Source organism: Panthera tigris, chromosome D1, assembly GCF_018350195.1.
Source record: "Panthera tigris isolate Pti1 chromosome D1, P.tigris_Pti1_mat1.1, whole genome shotgun sequence".
Taxonomy (NCBI): domain Eukaryota; kingdom Metazoa; phylum Chordata; class Mammalia; order Carnivora; family Felidae; genus Panthera; species Panthera tigris.
In genome coordinates, this window is record NC_056669.1 from 70,365,216 (window position 1) to 70,383,603 (window position 18,388).

The 18,388-nt window shown below is 37.9% G+C and overlaps 1 protein-coding gene across 1 annotated transcript in view; it reads left to right on the forward strand.

The window, feature by feature from the left end:
• PDE3B (phosphodiesterase 3B) overlaps positions 1-18,388 on the forward strand; it is a 165,385-nt gene that overhangs the window by 85,964 nt on the left and 61,033 nt on the right. The window contains exon 2 of the mRNA XM_007083305.2: positions 10,538-10,588. Coding sequence (XP_007083367.2) covers positions 10,538-10,588 — 51 coding nt within the window. The remainder of the gene's footprint in view (positions 1-10,537; positions 10,589-18,388) is intronic.

Sequence of the window (18,388 nt, forward strand, 5' to 3'; positions counted from 1 at the left end):
TTATTTATTCACGGTAGGGGGAAAATAGAAATTATTTTCTTTAAAGGTTTACAGTTCCTATTTTTTCAGTTATTTTTACTATATTATCCCCAGAATATATATTCTTTGGTGGGAATGTAGAATCTGTGTCAGGGAGGGAGATAAAATTTTATTCAATCATAGGCCAGAGAAAGCAGCTGAGGCATACACCAAAATATATCCAGAAAGGCATAGGAGGTCTGGAAGAGGAGTAGGTAGGTAAAACTTTGAAAACATCTAGAGAGAATAAGAGATTAAGAATACTGGTGGAATAGAAGCTATTACATATTATACTTAGAAAATGGTTCTCTGGGGATGGCTAGGTGGCTAAGTTAAGTGTCTGACTCTTGATTTCAGCTCAGGCATGATCTCATGGTTTGTGAGTTTGAGCCCCATGTCAGGACCTCTCAGGAGCCTGTTTTGGATTCTCTATCTCATTCTCTCTCTGTCCCTCCCCCAATTGGTCTCTCTCAAAAATAAATAAATATTTTTAAAAAATGGTACTCTGTGCTTGAATTTCTTTACCACAGTAATTAGACCACGGTCTGTGGAACGGTTATGTAACTTAAATTTAAAAAAGGTGTCATAGTGCATTTCAGAACATCAAATGATAAAAGCAAAATGGTCTCCTAAGAGCTAGTGGACAAAAATTTTAAATGTTTATTAGTTTGTCAATAGGACATAGAGATTTAAGTAATCGGTACTTTCACCGATTAAATAAAGCTCTATGTATTTCAAACAGTGCATGACTTCAGTACTTTTGTATTTTGCTTGCTCAACCTATGTTTATCCCGTCCCTTAAAATATCTTTGTTTCAGAGTTTATACTCCTGACAGGGAAAAAAAAGAAAGAAAGAAACTTGTATTTTAGGTGCTACTTTATAAAATCTGAATTATCAGTTCAGCTTCAGAAAATCACACCTTATAATACAGTATTATGTAATTTATTTATTTTTGAATTTATTAAGAAAAAGGAAAGGGGAATGAATTTTATTGGGACTCACTTGGCATGTTCATGGACCAGTAAATAAACCGGTATAGCTAGATCAGTGTTCTCAAGAGAGAATTATAGGAGAGGAATTGGAAACAACGGGTAAGCCTCACTCTTTTGAGGGATTTTGCTATTAAGGAGAGCAGAGAAATGAGGCATTGGCTGGCTGTAAGTGATCCTGAGAGAAGGTATTTGTATGTGAGAAATTGCAGCATGTTTGTAGTCTAATCAGAATGATTTTGTAGAGGGAGGAGATGATGTTGTAGGAGAGAGGGAAAGAGTTGCTGGTGACATATCTTCAAGTGGGCACCTGGTATGGGATCGAGTATGTTTATGGAAAAACTGGCCATTGGGTAGAGCTCAAGAGAGTGCATCTGTAGTAACTGTACGAAGCATAGGGAAGATGGGATCAGATATTAGGGTAATTTGATCAAGAAAAACAAGGTGTAGGTAGATACTCTTCATTTTTGGAAAGGTTTAATAAAAGCACAAATAATTATCCTTTTAGCATAGTGGAAAGGGAATGAAATTGGAGGGAGATAAAATTTGAGTACAGATTCTAGCTCTGTGATTTACTAGCCGACGTGAACTTAGTTACAACATCCCTGTATATTCAGGGGTGCAGAAATAGAATTCATGCCAGGGTGGTTCAAATAAAAAGATGTTAATGAAGAATCTACTTTGAGAGAATGAGCAGGGTTAAAAGAATGGACAAGGGATGGTTCATCAGCTAGAGACTAGCAACTATGGAAAGCTGTTACCTGGGGCCGGAGGAACAGGGTGGAAATGGGGTTTTCAGAAGGGAAGACCATCTGGTAAGAGCTGTAGTCATGGCGGGGGGGGGGGGGGGGGAACACAGTGGTATGTAGGCAGCAGAAAAGAAATGACTTTGATTTCTCTTTCCTCTAAGACCCCAGTTCCCTGCTGGTGGCTCCCAGCCAAAGCAGAAACCAGCTGCATGGGAGTTCAGCCTCCCCAGGGTCAAGGGAAGGGCAAAGAAGGAATCTGGGAGGCAAATGCCGAAGTATTAGTATGATCACCAAGCCTCAACTTTTCCATATAGAAAATGGGGTTACTTGCAAAAAATTGTTGTGATTTTACATGGCTGCCAAGTGCCTGCCACATTGTTAGGACATAACAGCATTTAGTAAATGATGATAATTCTAAGATGATGTGGCATTGTGGTTAAAAATCCTTAAAGCTTTGGAGTTAGAGTTGAATCTATTTTCTGTCTCTGCCACTTACTAGTCATGTGACTTTGGGCAGGTTACTTAACCTTTCTTAGTCTCTGTTGTATCATCTGTAAAATGGGGAAAAAAAGGCTTACCACAGAGAATTCTAGTAGAGATTAAAGGAGACAATAGGTATTAAGTGCCTAACATAGTGCTGGGATATAGCATATAGTCTAAGTTACCCTGAACATAATCATATTATTTGATTGCTTAGTAGGGGTAGTGAATGAGATTAGTTTCTAATACTAGTCCTCCCACCACCTGCCCTACACACACACACACACACACACACACACACCACACGCACACACACACACCTTTTCCTGCTTCTCAGGTTTTCTGACCGGGGCCTTTCTTTGTCATACAGGGGTCAAGGATACTGTTTTTGCACGTTGGACTTAGTACAGTTTTAGTTAGTTTAACGCTTTGGCTCTCCATTTATGTTTTTGGCTTATGTTCAGTAAACTCAGTCACAGAGTTAAATGGGTTCTTTACTGGGTCTGAGTTGGAAAGCATAGATACAGAAAAACTTGGGAATACTGAAATTCAGCCAATTTCATTAGGATAGATTTATACACAAAGCGCAAGTAAAATGTCACTAAGAAATAAAAGAATAAAAGGTATTGTAGCAGTTAATTCACAGCTGTACCATAATACTTTTTAAATTTCACATAAGTACAACAGTAATGTAAGTTTGACTTAAGGCACATATATGTTTTTCTTTTTGGCTACATAGGGAACAATGAAATAAAACCTCATTGACGTAATTGACCCTGATAACATCTCCTGGTTGTACTGCTGATGTTTCACTGTGGTGTTGGTGGTTTTGCAGAGCTCTGTAAAGCATGTTGGACTTACAAACATATTCAAACAGAAACTTTTATCAGGATTCAGTTTTTTAACCACAAAGTTGAATTTATATGAAGGCATAGTCTTGGGTTCCTTTTATCAAATCAACTAAAAACATTTTTTAGTAGTATACACCTCATATGTTACTTAAATGCTGTTTTTAAAATTAGTTTTGAACAGATTACTGTAGTATGTGAAAATATATATCGATTTCTGATACTATATTATATTCGAGCTTAGAAGGAAACAGATGAATATAATATTGGAAGCTCCTAAAACAGCACTTAAAAGTTCATGCTTTCATTATTAAACAATGTCTTATAGTAGAACCATATTTTGAAAACCTACCATACCCACTATAACTTCTTTTTTTACTGTGCTTCAAAATTTAGCTAATTTAAATTACTTATTTTTATATTTAAATTATTTACATGATCTACTTTGGTATTGGTACTAAAGTTTAGTGCCTAAAATTTTGCTGACTTGGGTACAACATATATACAGGACATATACTGATACACTGTTTACTTGGAAGTAAGATTTTAAAAGAGCTATATATTATTACACAGGAGGAATAAATGTTTCTACCAATTCTTCTTAAATTTTAGTATCTGTATACTATCCACTGTGTATTCATTATGCATGGTAGGCACGTACTAATTTTAGATAAATGTATAAAAATGATTCATATAATTTTTAAAAACTAAAAATTCCAGTATTTTTATATCCGTGAACATTGTTTACAGTATTGAGGGTATCTCTGTTGCAGCTCACTGATGAGTAAATAGGTTGTGTGGTGTAGATTCATCCTATCTCCAACCAAATTCTTTTCTTTTCTCTATTTCTCTTAAATTAGAAAAATCCAAGCAAACCCATAATTGGTGATGGAAGGCAGCAAGTGTTTGTGGCTGTTGGTTTTGAATATTCAACATGGACCCTGCCAATTGTGAAGAGATTTCTCACTGCAGATTATTTTCAGGGTTGTGTCAGTTGCTAAGTTAATGGGCATTATCATACTTAAAAGCTTGAGAAATAGAAGTTCTATGTGACTTATCGAGAAAAACACTTCTGTTATATTTACTATTTGTGTTTATATTTTGTTTTTTAATACTTTTATATTTGCCTCATTTTCTTTTTTTTTTTTTTTTGCCTCATTTTCTATAGCACACTGAAAAGATGTATACTCTGTGCCCAAAAATTGAGTGCATTTACATTTATGCTATTTCTTTAACATTGAATTATGACCAGCATATGTGTTTTAATCACCAGCTGTTTTCTGTGAATAAAGTAGCGTATAAACTTGCAGTTAGGAGTTATTGTCATTGTTTAGCAAGACTTTTCCTTGCTGTACAGATAACTAATTCTTTTAGAACTTATTCCAACACACATTTTTCAGTTTCTGACAGAGTTCACAAAATAATCATTACATAGGGGAAAATATCATCTTTTGTAGCATGGATTTTCAGTGATAAACACATAAAAATTTGTCTGCGACCCTTCCTCATGTGTATTGCATATACACCAAGAGCTGATTCAGACCTAGCACATGAATGCATTTATCCAGCAATAAAGTAAAATATCTACTGTATGCAAATGTGACAGTAGTTACTTTTTAAAAAATTTTTTCTTAATGTTTGTTTATTTTTGAGAGAGAGAGACACAGTGTGCAAGTGGAGGAGGGGCAGAGGGAGAGGGAGACAGAATCCAAAGCAGGCTCCAGGCTCTGAGCTGTCATCACAGAGCCCAATGCAGGGCTCAAACCCACGAACTGTCCATGAGATCATGATTTGAGTTGATGTTGGACACTTAACTGACTGAGCCACACAGAGCCCCAGTAGTTACTTTTTTACATTATATGCCTTTTCAATTCTGTGATGTCCCAAGGTGTCCTATGGCAAGTATATGTTGGAAATTAATTACTCTGTTCACTCTTCCAGCATAATGTTTATCATCTGTGTGGCTGGCTTTACAAATCTCTTGGCAATAGTTTGTCTTTTTTTAATATGCTTTTGCAGTGAGGAGCACAGAATCTGAATGGTGCCTCTATAGTTTTTGTCTCTTCTGTTTTAGGAACAAAAATCTTCAGTTTCATGTAAGAAAGCATTATGTGCTTGTTCTAGAAAAATTCTGTTGGTCTACTGAAAACATTTTTATGTTTTGTTTGTATAGGGCATGAAAGTTTCCACGGCTTCCTATCATCATTATTTGATAAAGTTTCAAAGTGAAAACCATGCAGAAGAATATAGAGTGAAAGAATTACAAGTCTAAAAAATATAAGCTTTGGGGTGCCTAGGTATCTCAGTCGGTTAAGCGTCTGACTTTGACTCAGATCATGATCTTATGGTTTGTGAGTTTGAGCCCTGCATCGGGGGGCTCTCTGCTGTTGGCACAGAGCCTGCTTCAGATGCTCTCTCTCTCCTTCTCTCTCTGCCCCTCCCTTGCTCACATGTGCTCCCTCTCCCTCCCTCTCTCTCAAAATAAATAACCATTAAAAAAATAATTTTAAAAAATTAGCTTTTATTTTTTTAAAGGTTATTTATTTTGAGAGAGAGAGAGAGCATGTGTGCATGCACATGTGTGCTCAGGTGAGAGGCAGAGAGAGAGAGAGAGAGAGAGAGAGAGAGAGAGAGAGAGAGAATTCCCCGGCAAGCTCCATGCTGTCAGCTAGGCTCGATTCCAGGAACTGTGAGATCATGACCTGAGCCAAAATCAAGGGTTAGATGCTCAACCGACTGAGCCCCCAAAATTAGCTTTTCGATACTCACTATTGTATGCCCTAGTAATATTTTTGTTTTTATGGGTTTGTGTGGTATTCTCACACCCAGAGATTTGTATTGCATTTGCATTGGAGTCTTGTTCTTGCTCTAGGCTTAGCATTTATTCTGAGTTATTTATGTTTGTTTTTATCAACACCTTAATAAGCTTTAGGAAACCAACTTAGAACCATTTAGTTTTTTGATTGGAGATATAATGCAACAACAATGAAAGGAATGCAGATTTAACAGATGTAAAGAATATTTGAATGACCTAAAAATACTTTAGATAAGATGACTTGTAAAGAATAACACAGACCTAGGGCACCTGCCCAGCTTTGAAGAATATAATAGTTATTAAGATGAAAATGATGAGGGGCACCTGGGTGGTTCAGTTGGTTAAGCCTCTGACTTTGGCTCAGGTCGTGATCTTGTGGCTCGTGAGTTTGAGCCTCATGTTGGGCTCTGTGCTGAGAGCACAGAGCCTGGAGCCTGCTTCTAATACTCTGTCTTCCTCTCTCTCTGTCCCTCCCCCACTTGTGCTGTGTCTCTGTCTCTTTCTTTCAAAAATAAATAACCTTAAAAAAAGATGATATTTGTGTGGAAATCAGAATTAATCTTATATTTCACAATTCTGAAGTATTTATAAGCTAAATTGATTCCTTTTGCCCTCTAAATATTCCAGACCACTGACAAATGACTAGTGATTCACAAATCATAATCTGATAAATAATAGTGAATACTCCATTACTATTTCCTAGTATTTCCTAAATTTTATCTAAGTCCTAATATTATAGAGACATTGAGCAATGTTTTCATTAAGGGTATTATTACTTTGAATCTGTCTCAATTTATCCTGTATTATTAGTGCTCCTACTGTCCTGGATCATTCCTATCAAGTATAGACAAATTCTAGAGCCTACCAGGTTAACAACAACAACAAAATATTATCCCCACATTCTTCTCCAACTGTTGTTCCATTTCATTCTCGCCATTTCCAGCGTGATTTCTCAAGAGTTTTTGCTAGTCACCGTCTTCATTTCTTTACCTATCTAAATTCTTAATTTTTTAATTGAAGCTTAACAAAAACTTGTAAAATTTGCATAAAGTATAGATGAAGAATAACAAACACCATCAATTCTCCTTTACCATTAATTTTGAACATTACCATTAAGTTTGAAGTGCCTTGTACACCACTCCCAGATCTAATTTCCTTCTCTTTTCCCTTAGATACAATCACCATACTGATTTTTTTTTTTAATGTTTGTCTATTTTTGAGAGAGAGTGCAAGTGGGGAAGGAGAAGACAGAGAGGGAGACAGAGGATCTGAAGCGGGTTCTGTGCTGACAGCAGAGGGTCCGATACGGGGCTGGAACTCAGGAACCACGAGATCATGACCTAAGCCCAAGTCAGACATTTAACTAACTGAGCCACCCAGGCTCCCCCATACTGCATTTCTTTATAGTTTCTCATGTATTTATATTCTTAAAAAGTATATTTCAGTATATTTTACATGTGTGAAATTACTACTGTATGTATCCTTCTGTGACTTGTTTTCCTCATTCAATCGTATGTTTCTGGGATTTATTTATATAGTATGGAGCTGTACTTCATTTATTGTCACCATTGTATTGCATTGTATGAATATACACAAATTTCTCCCTTTTGTTATGGACATTTGGGTTGTATCTAGTTTTTTTGCTACTCCAAACAGTGCAGCTATGTGCATTTATATTAAACCATATAGCAAAGTTCAAGCTTTGGAAAGGTTTTTCTCTGAATTTGTGGTGGATTGATGCTTTGGTAAAATTCACTAAAAATGTTTTGGCAATGTTTAATTGCTATAAAAATTATTAAACATGTATCCTAATTTCTTTACTGTGGACCACACTTGGAATAAGACTGCTCTAATATATACCTAAGGAACTTCTGGATCATACATCTACTACTCATGCAAAAATTTTGTTTTTTTTTTTCAAAATCACTAATATGCTAGTTCAAATTAAATAGAAGACTGTCTACCAGAAGTTTGTGACTTTCATGGTATCTGTTTTCAGTTCTTAACATGCAGGTTTTCAGACAAAAACCTACAAGAGCCGTTAGAATAGAGTATACATCACCTCTCATGTTAGCACCGGCTTCTGAGTAGGCAGCCTGGAACGGTCTCTCAGAATGTAACCTAATGTTGCTTTTGTAAGCAAGAAGCTAGACTACTTTATTTCAGTATTTCGCAACCTTATTTTCATTATCACTCCCCTAAGGAGCTGTTTTAAACACTGTTTTTCCTCCAGTCATCCCTTCCCCTCTATGAAATTTCAGTACAGTAGATTGACGGCCTGTTTATATACTGTGGCGTTTGGAGGGCTATACCCATTTTATTAGTTTTAAGATGTTTTTTGTTTCCCGGGAACAAATTTTCACCAGCTTGGGAGGGACAGGACAACCAGTAAGAATGCGTGACACGAATACAAATACGGTTCCGGCATTAGAGTACAAACCTTGAAAAAGATAGTATTTATTTAATTATCCAGGTGAATGAAGTGAGGTGCAAGGAAGACTCACTGTTAAGAAGCTGTCCTCCTGCAAATGTGCTTGATTTAGCAAGAGATCAGCTTCTACCTAGACTGATGAATTGGGAATATGAGGAATTGGCATGTGGAATAGGCACTGTTGGATGGCATGCTTGTAGAAGAAATGTATACATATGGATTGGATGACAGTACATTTGGGCAAGTTTGTAGATTTAGAATGCAAATTAGTGAATTGATGCGTATCTCCTGGGTTATTTTGGATGACCCATCCTGTGGCTCTGGCCTCACACCTATCTATTCTGTACTTTTATTGGTGTACTTAAGAAAACATCAGATTTACAAACAATGAGCGGAATGGTGAATAGGCTAGTTGACCTCCTCAATCGCAAAAGAAAACGTTGACAGGCTAAATTAAGGACGGAAGTAAAGTATTGCAGGTTTTTATTGTATAAGAATAGCATGGACAAAATGGAGCCTAGCAGTACCAAGTATAAAAGAAACTCGGGGATTTAAGTTATGCTATTCTTAATGTGAGTGTTAGAAAGTTATTAACATCTTAAACTGCATTAATTAAATGTCTGTAGAACCTGGAATGTATCCTGGTCAAATCACAACCTGAAATAATTATATCAGGATTACACTTAGAGCCATATAAAGTACTGCATAAATTTAGTGAACCTACTAATATTCATGATGTGTTTTGCATATAGTTCTACTATAGCCATTTTGTGGTACTGGCCCATGAATTTTATAAGTGGTCATAGTATGTCTGCATTTTCTTTGGGAAGGAACAGGTTTCTTTTCACTGGCAAAGAGATGACCTTCTGCAAGGATGTTGATGAGGACATGGAGATAATGACAGCTGACAATGTTTTGAGTGATTAAGGAGGGGAGAATATTATATACAATAAGGTTCAGCAAGCTATAGCCCATCTATGAAATCGGACAGCCAGGGAGCCTGTTTTTGTGTGGCTCTTGAGCTAAGAATGTTTTTGCATTTTTAAAGGGTTGTAAAACAAAAAAAGATTATGTCATAGTGACCTTAGGTGGCTTGCAAAGCCTAAAACATTTACTATCTATCCCTTTACAGAAGAAAACCTGCCAACTCCTGATAAAATATTGGACCAATGATAGAGTGGATAATACTTTCAAGATCTTTTGCAACCTGGAGACAGAAGACCTAATGACAAAAAACAATACAAATAGTTCAGTATAGGGGCATCTGGCGGGCTCAGTTGGTAGAGTGTGTAACTCTTGATCTCTGGGTTGTGAGTTGGAGGCCCCCTACTGGGGGCTTGAAAAAAACAATAGTTCAGTATATGGAAATCAGGTGATTGTATTACAAGTTAGGTTTAAATTCAAGACTAGGGTTCAAAACTGTGTAGAAAATTGCAATTATAATCTATTTAGGCAAAAGGAGGAGACCTATTTGTTAACTAAATAATCTTAAAAGAAATTTAGGATTAACTATAGATAGCAGTTATAGCTTGCTAAATGAAAGCTAATTTTTTTCTCCTGGAGCATAGGGACTATTGGAAGGGGAAGCAGCCAGAAAAGTCTGCTGGGAATTAAAAGGACAGGAAAAAGATTAGTCTGGGACTAAGAAGTTATCACTGATAGCCTTTAAAGAGACAGGAAAACCATCGTAATTATCTGCATATCAAAAGGGTTGAGTGTTGCTTTTTATAATCAGGTATGATTTGTACTTAATCTAACCCCAAGGATAAGCTTTTAAAATGGATTTTGACAGGTGCCTTATTAGTAAGGAAATAGCACCACCCATTGACACTGGTTTAGGATGTGAGTGATGATCCTTTGAAGACGGTGGGGACAGGGAGAGTTGCTGTTGATTTGTCATTTTTCTTGTATTTTTTAGTAAATAGGTGTTATTTTGATTTGTATTTTCCTTTTTGTGGTAATAGATATTTTGCTATTTAATATGGCTTATTATAGTGACTTTATTCTGACTATTCTTTTGATTTCTCAATCACAGAGTACATAATTTATGGAATATTCTGTCTAGAGATAATTTTTACTATTACCTTCCCAATTCCCCTTCCAAGCTGTAAGCTATTTTAGGTATCTGTAATTAAAGATCCATTTTGTCTTTACATATGTTTGTTGGATTCTGGTTTGTAACTAAATTTTTTTTTTTTTTTTCCAGATGATTCTTTGGGACTGGGACTTAAAGCAATGGTATAAACCTCATTATCAGGTAAATTTAAATAATATCACTAATAACTAATATCTGTAATGAAACTTTTTAAATAATGTTTATTTATTTTTGAGAAGAGAGAGATACAGAGCATGAGCAGGGGAGGGACAGAGAGAGAGAGGGAGACACAGAATCTGAAGCAGGCTCCAGACTCTAAGCTGCCAGCACAGAGCCCGATGCGGGGCTCAAACTCAGGAACAGCGAGATCATGACCTAAGCCAAAGTCGGACTCTCAACCAACTGAGCCACCCAGGTGCCCCTGAAACTTTTTTTAGTTGGAAGTATAGTTGACACATAATGTTAAAGTTTTAGGTGTACTTTAACGAAACTTTTTATTTTTATTTTTTTTTATTTTTGAAGGAGAGAGAGACAGAGCGTGAGCAGGGCAGGGGCAGAGAGAGAGGGAGACACAGAATCTGAAGCAGGCTCCGGGCTCTGAGCTGTCAACATAGAGCATGACGTGGGGCTTGAACTCATGAACTGTGAAATCATGACCGGAACTGAAATGGGATGCTTAACTGACTGAGTCACCCAGGCACCCCTGTAATGGAACTTTTGACATTTAAAAAATTTTTTTCATAAGATTTTCTTTAACTGAACTAAAATGAATGGAACTTTCATTTAGGTATTAGTTGTTTGTTTTTTTTAAAATACATTTTAATTGTAAGGAAGAAGAAGAAACCATACTTATATAAGTTTTTAAAATTTTTAATGTTTGTTTATTTATTTTTTTTTAATTTGTTTTTTTAACGTTTATTTATTTTTGAGACAGAGAGAGACTGAGCACGAACGGGGGAGGGTCAGAGAGAGAGGGAGACACAGAATCTGAAACAGGCTCCAGGTTCTGAGCAGTCAGCACAGAGCCCGACGCGGGGCTCGAACTCACATACTGCGAGATCGTGACCTGAGCCGAAGTCGGACGCTTAACCGACTGAGCCACCCAGGCGCCCCAATGTTTGTTTATTTTTGAGAGAGAGAGCATGAGCAGGGGAGGGCAGAGAGAGAAGGAGCCACAGAATTCGAAGCAGACTCCAGGCTCTGAGCTGTCAGCACAGAGCCTGACGTGGGACTCAAACTTGTGAACCGTGAGATCATGACCGGAGCCAAAGTCAGACACTCAACTGACTGAGCCACCCAGGCACCCCAAGAGTTATTTTTTAAATGTTACTCATATAATCTGGGCTCAGAATAAACTACTAATTCCATATTAAGGATGAGTTTTTTTTTCTTATTGTGGGCAACTGATTCACAGCAGGGAAAAAAAAAAAAGATTTAAGGCCATATATGAGAAAAAGCAAAAACAAGTGGCATTTTGTTAGGGAAATGAAAACACTCTACTTAGAGTTTTTGATAAACTTCTAATTGAATTATACATACAGGAAAGTACACAGCCTGGGGTACCTAGGTGTCCTGGTCAGTCAAGCATCCTACTCTTCATCTTAGCTCAGGTGTTGATCTAGGGTTGTGTTGTGAGTTCAAGCCCCGAGCTGGACTCTGTGCTGGGCATGAAGTGTACTTAAAAAACATATATGTATATGTAAAAGAAAAGTGCATAGCTTGATGAAGTTTCACCAACTAAACATCCCATGTGACTAGGACCAACATCCAGAAGTAGAACTTTACCAGCATTCCAGAAGTCTTACTTATACACCATTAGGGATTATTTCCTATATCCCCAAAGATAATGTCTATCTTGACTTTGAGTAGTTAGTTTTGCTTATTGATGAACTTCATATATACAAATAAAATCCTATAATATATACTCTTTTTCTTTAAAAAATTTTTTTAATGTTTATTTATTTTTGAGAGAGAATGTGAGAGCGAGGGAGGGGGGTAGAGGATCTTAAGTAGGCTCCATGCTGACAGAGAGCCTGATGCGGGGCTCGAATTCACAAACTGTGAGATTGTGACCTGAGCTGAAGTCAGACACAACTGACTGAGCCACCCAGGTGCCCCAATATGTACTTTTAAACTTTTTTGGTCACTTAAGTAATATCTATTCATAACAGAATTGAAAATACATATATAAGAGAAAGAAGAAAAACCATTTCTAAACATCAAACAATAACTATGTTAATTATGTTAACTTTTGATGTATATCTTTACAGATCTTTTCCCATTTTTCCATTGTATTAAAATCTATTCTATTCTACAAAAATTATAATATTATGGTTAATGTACTGTTTTGAAACCTGATGGTTTTCATGCTAATCGATAAATATCAGTAAATATCAAATCTCTGTTCTTTGTATTTACAGAAACATTACCCATTCATTAGATTTATTTAGTTAGTTGTCTCTATACCAATTTTTAAAAAATGAATATTCCTTTGAGTGTGTTTTATTTTTAAAATGTGAATAGAATATCCACAACAGCCCATAAGAATGAAATATTTTCTGGATTTTGGGGAATAAAAATGTAATTTGCATTTGCAGGTGAAATAAAGCCACCAAGTCTGCCTACCTCCCCCTCCTCCTCTTCAATAACCCTTTAGAATGCATAATCTATTCTTAGCTCTCTGGGCAAAAACAAGAGTTTGCCATATATAAGCCAATGGGAAATAGGAATTTAAGTTCAGCTTTAAAAATTTGTCACTCTTGGGGTGCCTGGGTGGCTCAGTTGGTTGAGCGACCGACTTCAGCTCAGGTCATGATCTCACAGTTTGTGAGTTCCGAGCCAGGCGTCGGGCTCTGTGCTGACAGCTCAGAGCCTGGAGCCTGCTTCGGATTCTGTGTCTCCCTCTCTCTCTGCCCCTCCCCTGCTCATGCCCTGTCTGTCTGTCTGTCTGTCTCTCTCTCAATAATAAATAAATGTTAAAAAAAAAATTGTCACTCTTGCTTACTATATTCTTCTTACCCAGAAAAAAGTTCAAGTCCTTATCATGGACTTAAATGACCTTATACAACATGATCCCTTATTTTACTGCCTTTTACTTCTCTGCCCTCATGTTGTACTAATTTCTCCTTTATTCACTCTGCACCAGTTACTCTGGCCTTCTTGTTATTCTTCAAAGAAGCTAGGCAGCCTGTGCTTTCGGATCTTCACACTTGCTGGTCTCCTGGCCTAGGATGCTGTTTTCCCATATTTCTGTCAGTTGTTAACTGTCTTTTCATCCTCTCTAACATTCCAGGGCCCTCTGTTACTTCCTTTTCTCTTTCCCCACTTTGTTCTTCCTCTTTAACCTGCTCAAAATCCATGATTCTCTGCTGCTCAGATCTGTGAGCCTGGAATCTGGTGTTCTCAAAAATTTGGTCCCCACATGCCTCCAACCTTATGTTCTAGTGCTCTTAAAAAAAAAAAAAAATGAAGCCTGTACTTAAATTTCATGTTCCTTGTACTTTGCCATTTTACCACTTTTGTACCTTTGTGCTCTTTCTTGAAGTGAAAGAATGAACTCCCCCAAATACATTTTTAGTTTTGTCGTAAAATATTTTCCCCTAATCTTTATAAATAAAATCCTACCAAATTAACATCTCAGCTCAAATGCTACCCCTTCCATAAAGTTTCTGTTAACCATTCAGATTAAAATTTTATGTATCTTCTTTGAACTCTGATGCCACTCTATTTGTATTTTTATCTCCTCGCTTTTCCATATTAATAGTAATATTTATTGTACTTTACCTGTGTGTACTGCACATCACTCTATGTGCTCTGTGTGTATCTTCAGGGTTAATTCTCCCCTCTCCTCTCCACTGAGTATAACTATAAACTCCAGAAATATATTTTTTTAACGTTTATTTATTTTTTGAGACAGAGAGAGACAGAGCATGAACAGGGGAGGAGCAGAGAGAGAGGGAGACACAGAATCCGAAGCAGGCTCCAGGCTCTGAGCTGTCAGCACAGAGCCCGACGCGGGGCTCAAACTGACGGACCGCCAGATCGTGACCTGAGCCGAAGTTGGCTGCTCAACCGACTGAGCCACCCAGGCGCCCCTATAAAGTCCAGAAATAACAATGGGCAACCAAAGGAGAACTCTGAAAAATGGAAAGAGGAGGGTAGACTAGTTAGGGACCCTACTAATGGAGGAAAACGATAGTGATCAAGTTTCCTAAAACCCCTGCCTAACAGCAAAAGGTGACGCAGGTCCTGACTCCCCAGCCCAGCAACAGAATGTGATGCAGGTAGGCTCGTTCCTTCCCTGAGATTAAATGAGAGCCCTCGAACTATACCAAGTGAGTCTGGTTGCTCTAGCAAGGGAAAAGTGACCAAGAACTCCACTGACAGTAAGAGGTCCATGCATGAGATTCTCCTTACCCAGTGAGAGACTGAGTGGCCAGGGGGTCTGGCAAAAGGGGTACTGTCACAGCATGTGCCTAGCCCAGAAAGTGCTCTTTGTTTCTGTGGCCTAGAGACTCTCCTCCCCCACCTGGAGGTACCAGGTGGCTCAGTCTGAGGAAATTCCTCCTTCCCTCCTCCCATATCCTCACCAACAGAGGTACCAGCAGGGTCCCGTGGAAACCCATGTGGCACCGGAAAAAAAGTCATGCAGTGTGAAATAGTACTATGAGTGCCCTGAAAACTAATTGTCATTAGAACCACAGCCTGAAGAAGTAGACCAGGACCTGTGTGCTTTATCGAAGCAAAGAGCCTGCCTTTTAATACAAAAGATTTAAATAGGACTCAGTCTTCTAGGATAATAGCCAAAATGTTGATGATAAAATAAAAAAATCACTTGTTATACCAAGAACCAGGAAAATCACAACTTGAGTGAGAAAAGACAATCAATCCTTCACACCAAATTGCATCAGATTTGGAGTTATCTGGGAAGAAATTTTAAAGCAGCCATCATACAAATGTTCTAACAAGCAATTACAAATACAAAATAGAAAATCTCAACAACAACAACAAAAGTACAGACACACCTCCTTTTATTGTGTTTTACTTTATTGCACCTCGCAGATACTGTGTTTTTTACAAACTGAAGGTTTTTAGCAATCCTGCATCGGCAAGTTTATTTTTGCCATTTTAACAACAGCATTTGTTCACTTCATGTTTTTCGAACACATTTTGGTAATTGTGAAAATATTTCAAACTTTTTCATTATTATACCTTTTATGGTAATCTGTGATCAGTGATCTTTGGTGTTACTATTGTAATTGTTCTGGGGTGCCATGAATCATGCTCATGCAAGGTGGTGAGCTTAATTGGTAAATGTGTGTGTCATGACTGCTCCACCGACTGTCCATTCCCCCATCTCTCTCCTCCTGGGCCTCCTTATTCCCTGAGATGCAACAATACTGAAATTAGGTCAGTTAATAACCGTGCAGTGCCCTCTAAGTGTTCAAGTGAAAGTGCCACACATCTCTCACTTTAAGTCAAAAGCTAGAAGTGATGAAGCTTAGCGAGGAAAGCATATCGAAAGCTGAGATGGGCCAAAAGCTAGGCCTCTTGCATCATCCATTCAAGCTGTGAATGCAAAGGAAAAGTTCTTGAAGGAAATTCAAAGTGCTACTTCAGTGAATACGTGAATGATAAGAAAGTGAAACAGCCTTACTGCTGTGATACGGAGGAAGTTTTCGTGGTATGGATAGAAGATCAAACCAGCCGCAATAGTCCCTTCAGCCAAAGCCTAATCCAGAGCAGGGCCCTAACTCTCCTTAATTCTGTGAAGGCTGAGAGAGGTGAGGAAGCTGTGGAAGAAAAGTCTGAAAGTAGTAGAGGTTGGTTCCTGAGATTTAAGGAAGGAAGCCATCTCTATAACATAAAAGTTCAAGGGAGTGCTGATGTAGAAGCTTCAGCTGGTTTTCCAGAAGATCTAGCTAAGATAATTATTGAAGGTGCTTACAGTAAACAACAGATTTTCAATGTAGGTGAAACAGTCTTCTTTTGGAAGAAGATGACACCTAGGATTTCCACAGCCAGAGAGGAGAAGTCAGTGCCTAGCTTCAAAGCTTCAAAGGACAAGTCCTTTGAAGGACTCTTTCACTGGGACTAATGCAGATGGTGACTTGATGTTGAAGCCAGTGGTCATTTACTATTCTGAAAATCTTAGGGTCCTTAAAAATTATGTTAAACCGACACTGCTGTGTAAATGGAACAGCAAAGCACATATATGTACAGCATGGTTTATCGAACATCGTAAGCCCAGTTTTGAGACAGATTGCTCAGGAAAAAAAAAAAAAAAAAGATTCAGAGGTTACTGCTCATTGACAATGCACCTGATCACCCAAGAGCTCTAATGGAGATGTGCGACAAGATTGATGTTTTCTTGTCTGCTAACACAACATCCATTCTGTAGCCTATGGAGCAAGGAGTACTTTTGACTTTTCAAGTCTCATTATTTAAGAACTACATTTTGTAAGGCTACAGCTGCCATAGATAGTGATTTTTCTGTTGGATTTGGGCAAAGAAAATTGAAAACCTTCTGGAAAGGATTCACCATTCTCGATGCCCTTAAGAGCATTTATGACTCATAGGAAGAGGTCAAAATACCAACATTAACCAGAATTTGGAAGAAGTTGATTCCAACCCACGTAGATGACTCTGAGGGATTCAAGATTTCAGTGGAGGGAGCCTGGGTGGTTCAGTCTGTTAAGCATCCAACTTCGGCTCAGGTCATGATCTCCTGGTTCATGAGTTTGAGTTCTGCATCAGGCTGTCTGCTGATGGCTCAAAGCCTGGGGCCTGCTTCAGATTCTGCGTCTCCCTCTCTCTCTGCCCCTACCCTGCTTGTGCTCTGTCTCTCTCTCAAAAATAAATATCTTTTAAAAATTAAAAAAAGACTTCAGTGGAGAAAGTAACTACACGTGGTAGAAATAGCAAGAGAAATAAAATTAGAAGTGGAGCCTGAAGATGTGACTCAATTGCTGTGATCTCATGATAAAACTTCAACAGATGAGGAGTTGCTTCCTAGGACTGAGCAAAGAAAGTGGTTCCTTGAGGTGGAATCTACTCCTGGTGAGGATATTGTGAAGACTGTTGAAATGACAATAAAGGATTTAGAACATTACATAAACTTGATAAAGCAACAGTAGATTTTGAGAGGGTTGACTCCAAGTTTGAAAGGAGTTCTGTGGGTAAAATGCTATCACACAGGGGTGCCTGGGTGGCTCAATTGGTTATGTGTCCAATTCTTGATTTCTGCTCATGTCATGATTTCACGGTTTGTGAGTCTGAGCCCCCACATCAGGCTCTGTGCTGAAAGCATGGAGCCTGCTTATTTCTCTCTCTCTCTCTCTCTCTCTCTCTCTCTCTCTCTCTCTCTCTCTCTCCCCCTCTCCCCCAAAATAAATAAACATTAAAAATTTTTTAAAATGCTGTCACACAGCATCACATGCTACAGAGAAATCATTTGTGGAAAGAAGAGTCAGTTGAATGCAGCAGACTTCATTTATTTTAAGAAATTGCCACCCTGATCAATCTGCAGCCATCAATATCAAAGCCAAGACCCCCACCAGCAAAAAGATTGTGACTTGATGAAAACTCAGATAATGGTTAGCATTTTTTAGCAATAAAGTATTTTTAAGTATTTTTAAAGTTTATTTATTTAGAGAAAGAGCACGAGTGGGGAATGGACAGAGAGAGAGGGAGAGAGACAATCTCAAGCAGGCTCTGTCCTGTCATCACAGAGCCCAATGTGGGGCTCGAACTCATGACTTGGGAAATCATGACCTGAGCTGAAATCAAGAGTCAGATGCTTAACCAGCTGGGTCACCCAAGTGCTTCTAGCAATAAAGTTTTTTAAGGTATGTACATTTTCTTAGACGTAATACCTTTGCACACACAATAGACTACAGTACATTGTAAACATTTATATGCACTAGGAAACGGGAAAATTCATTCGACTCACTTTATTATGAT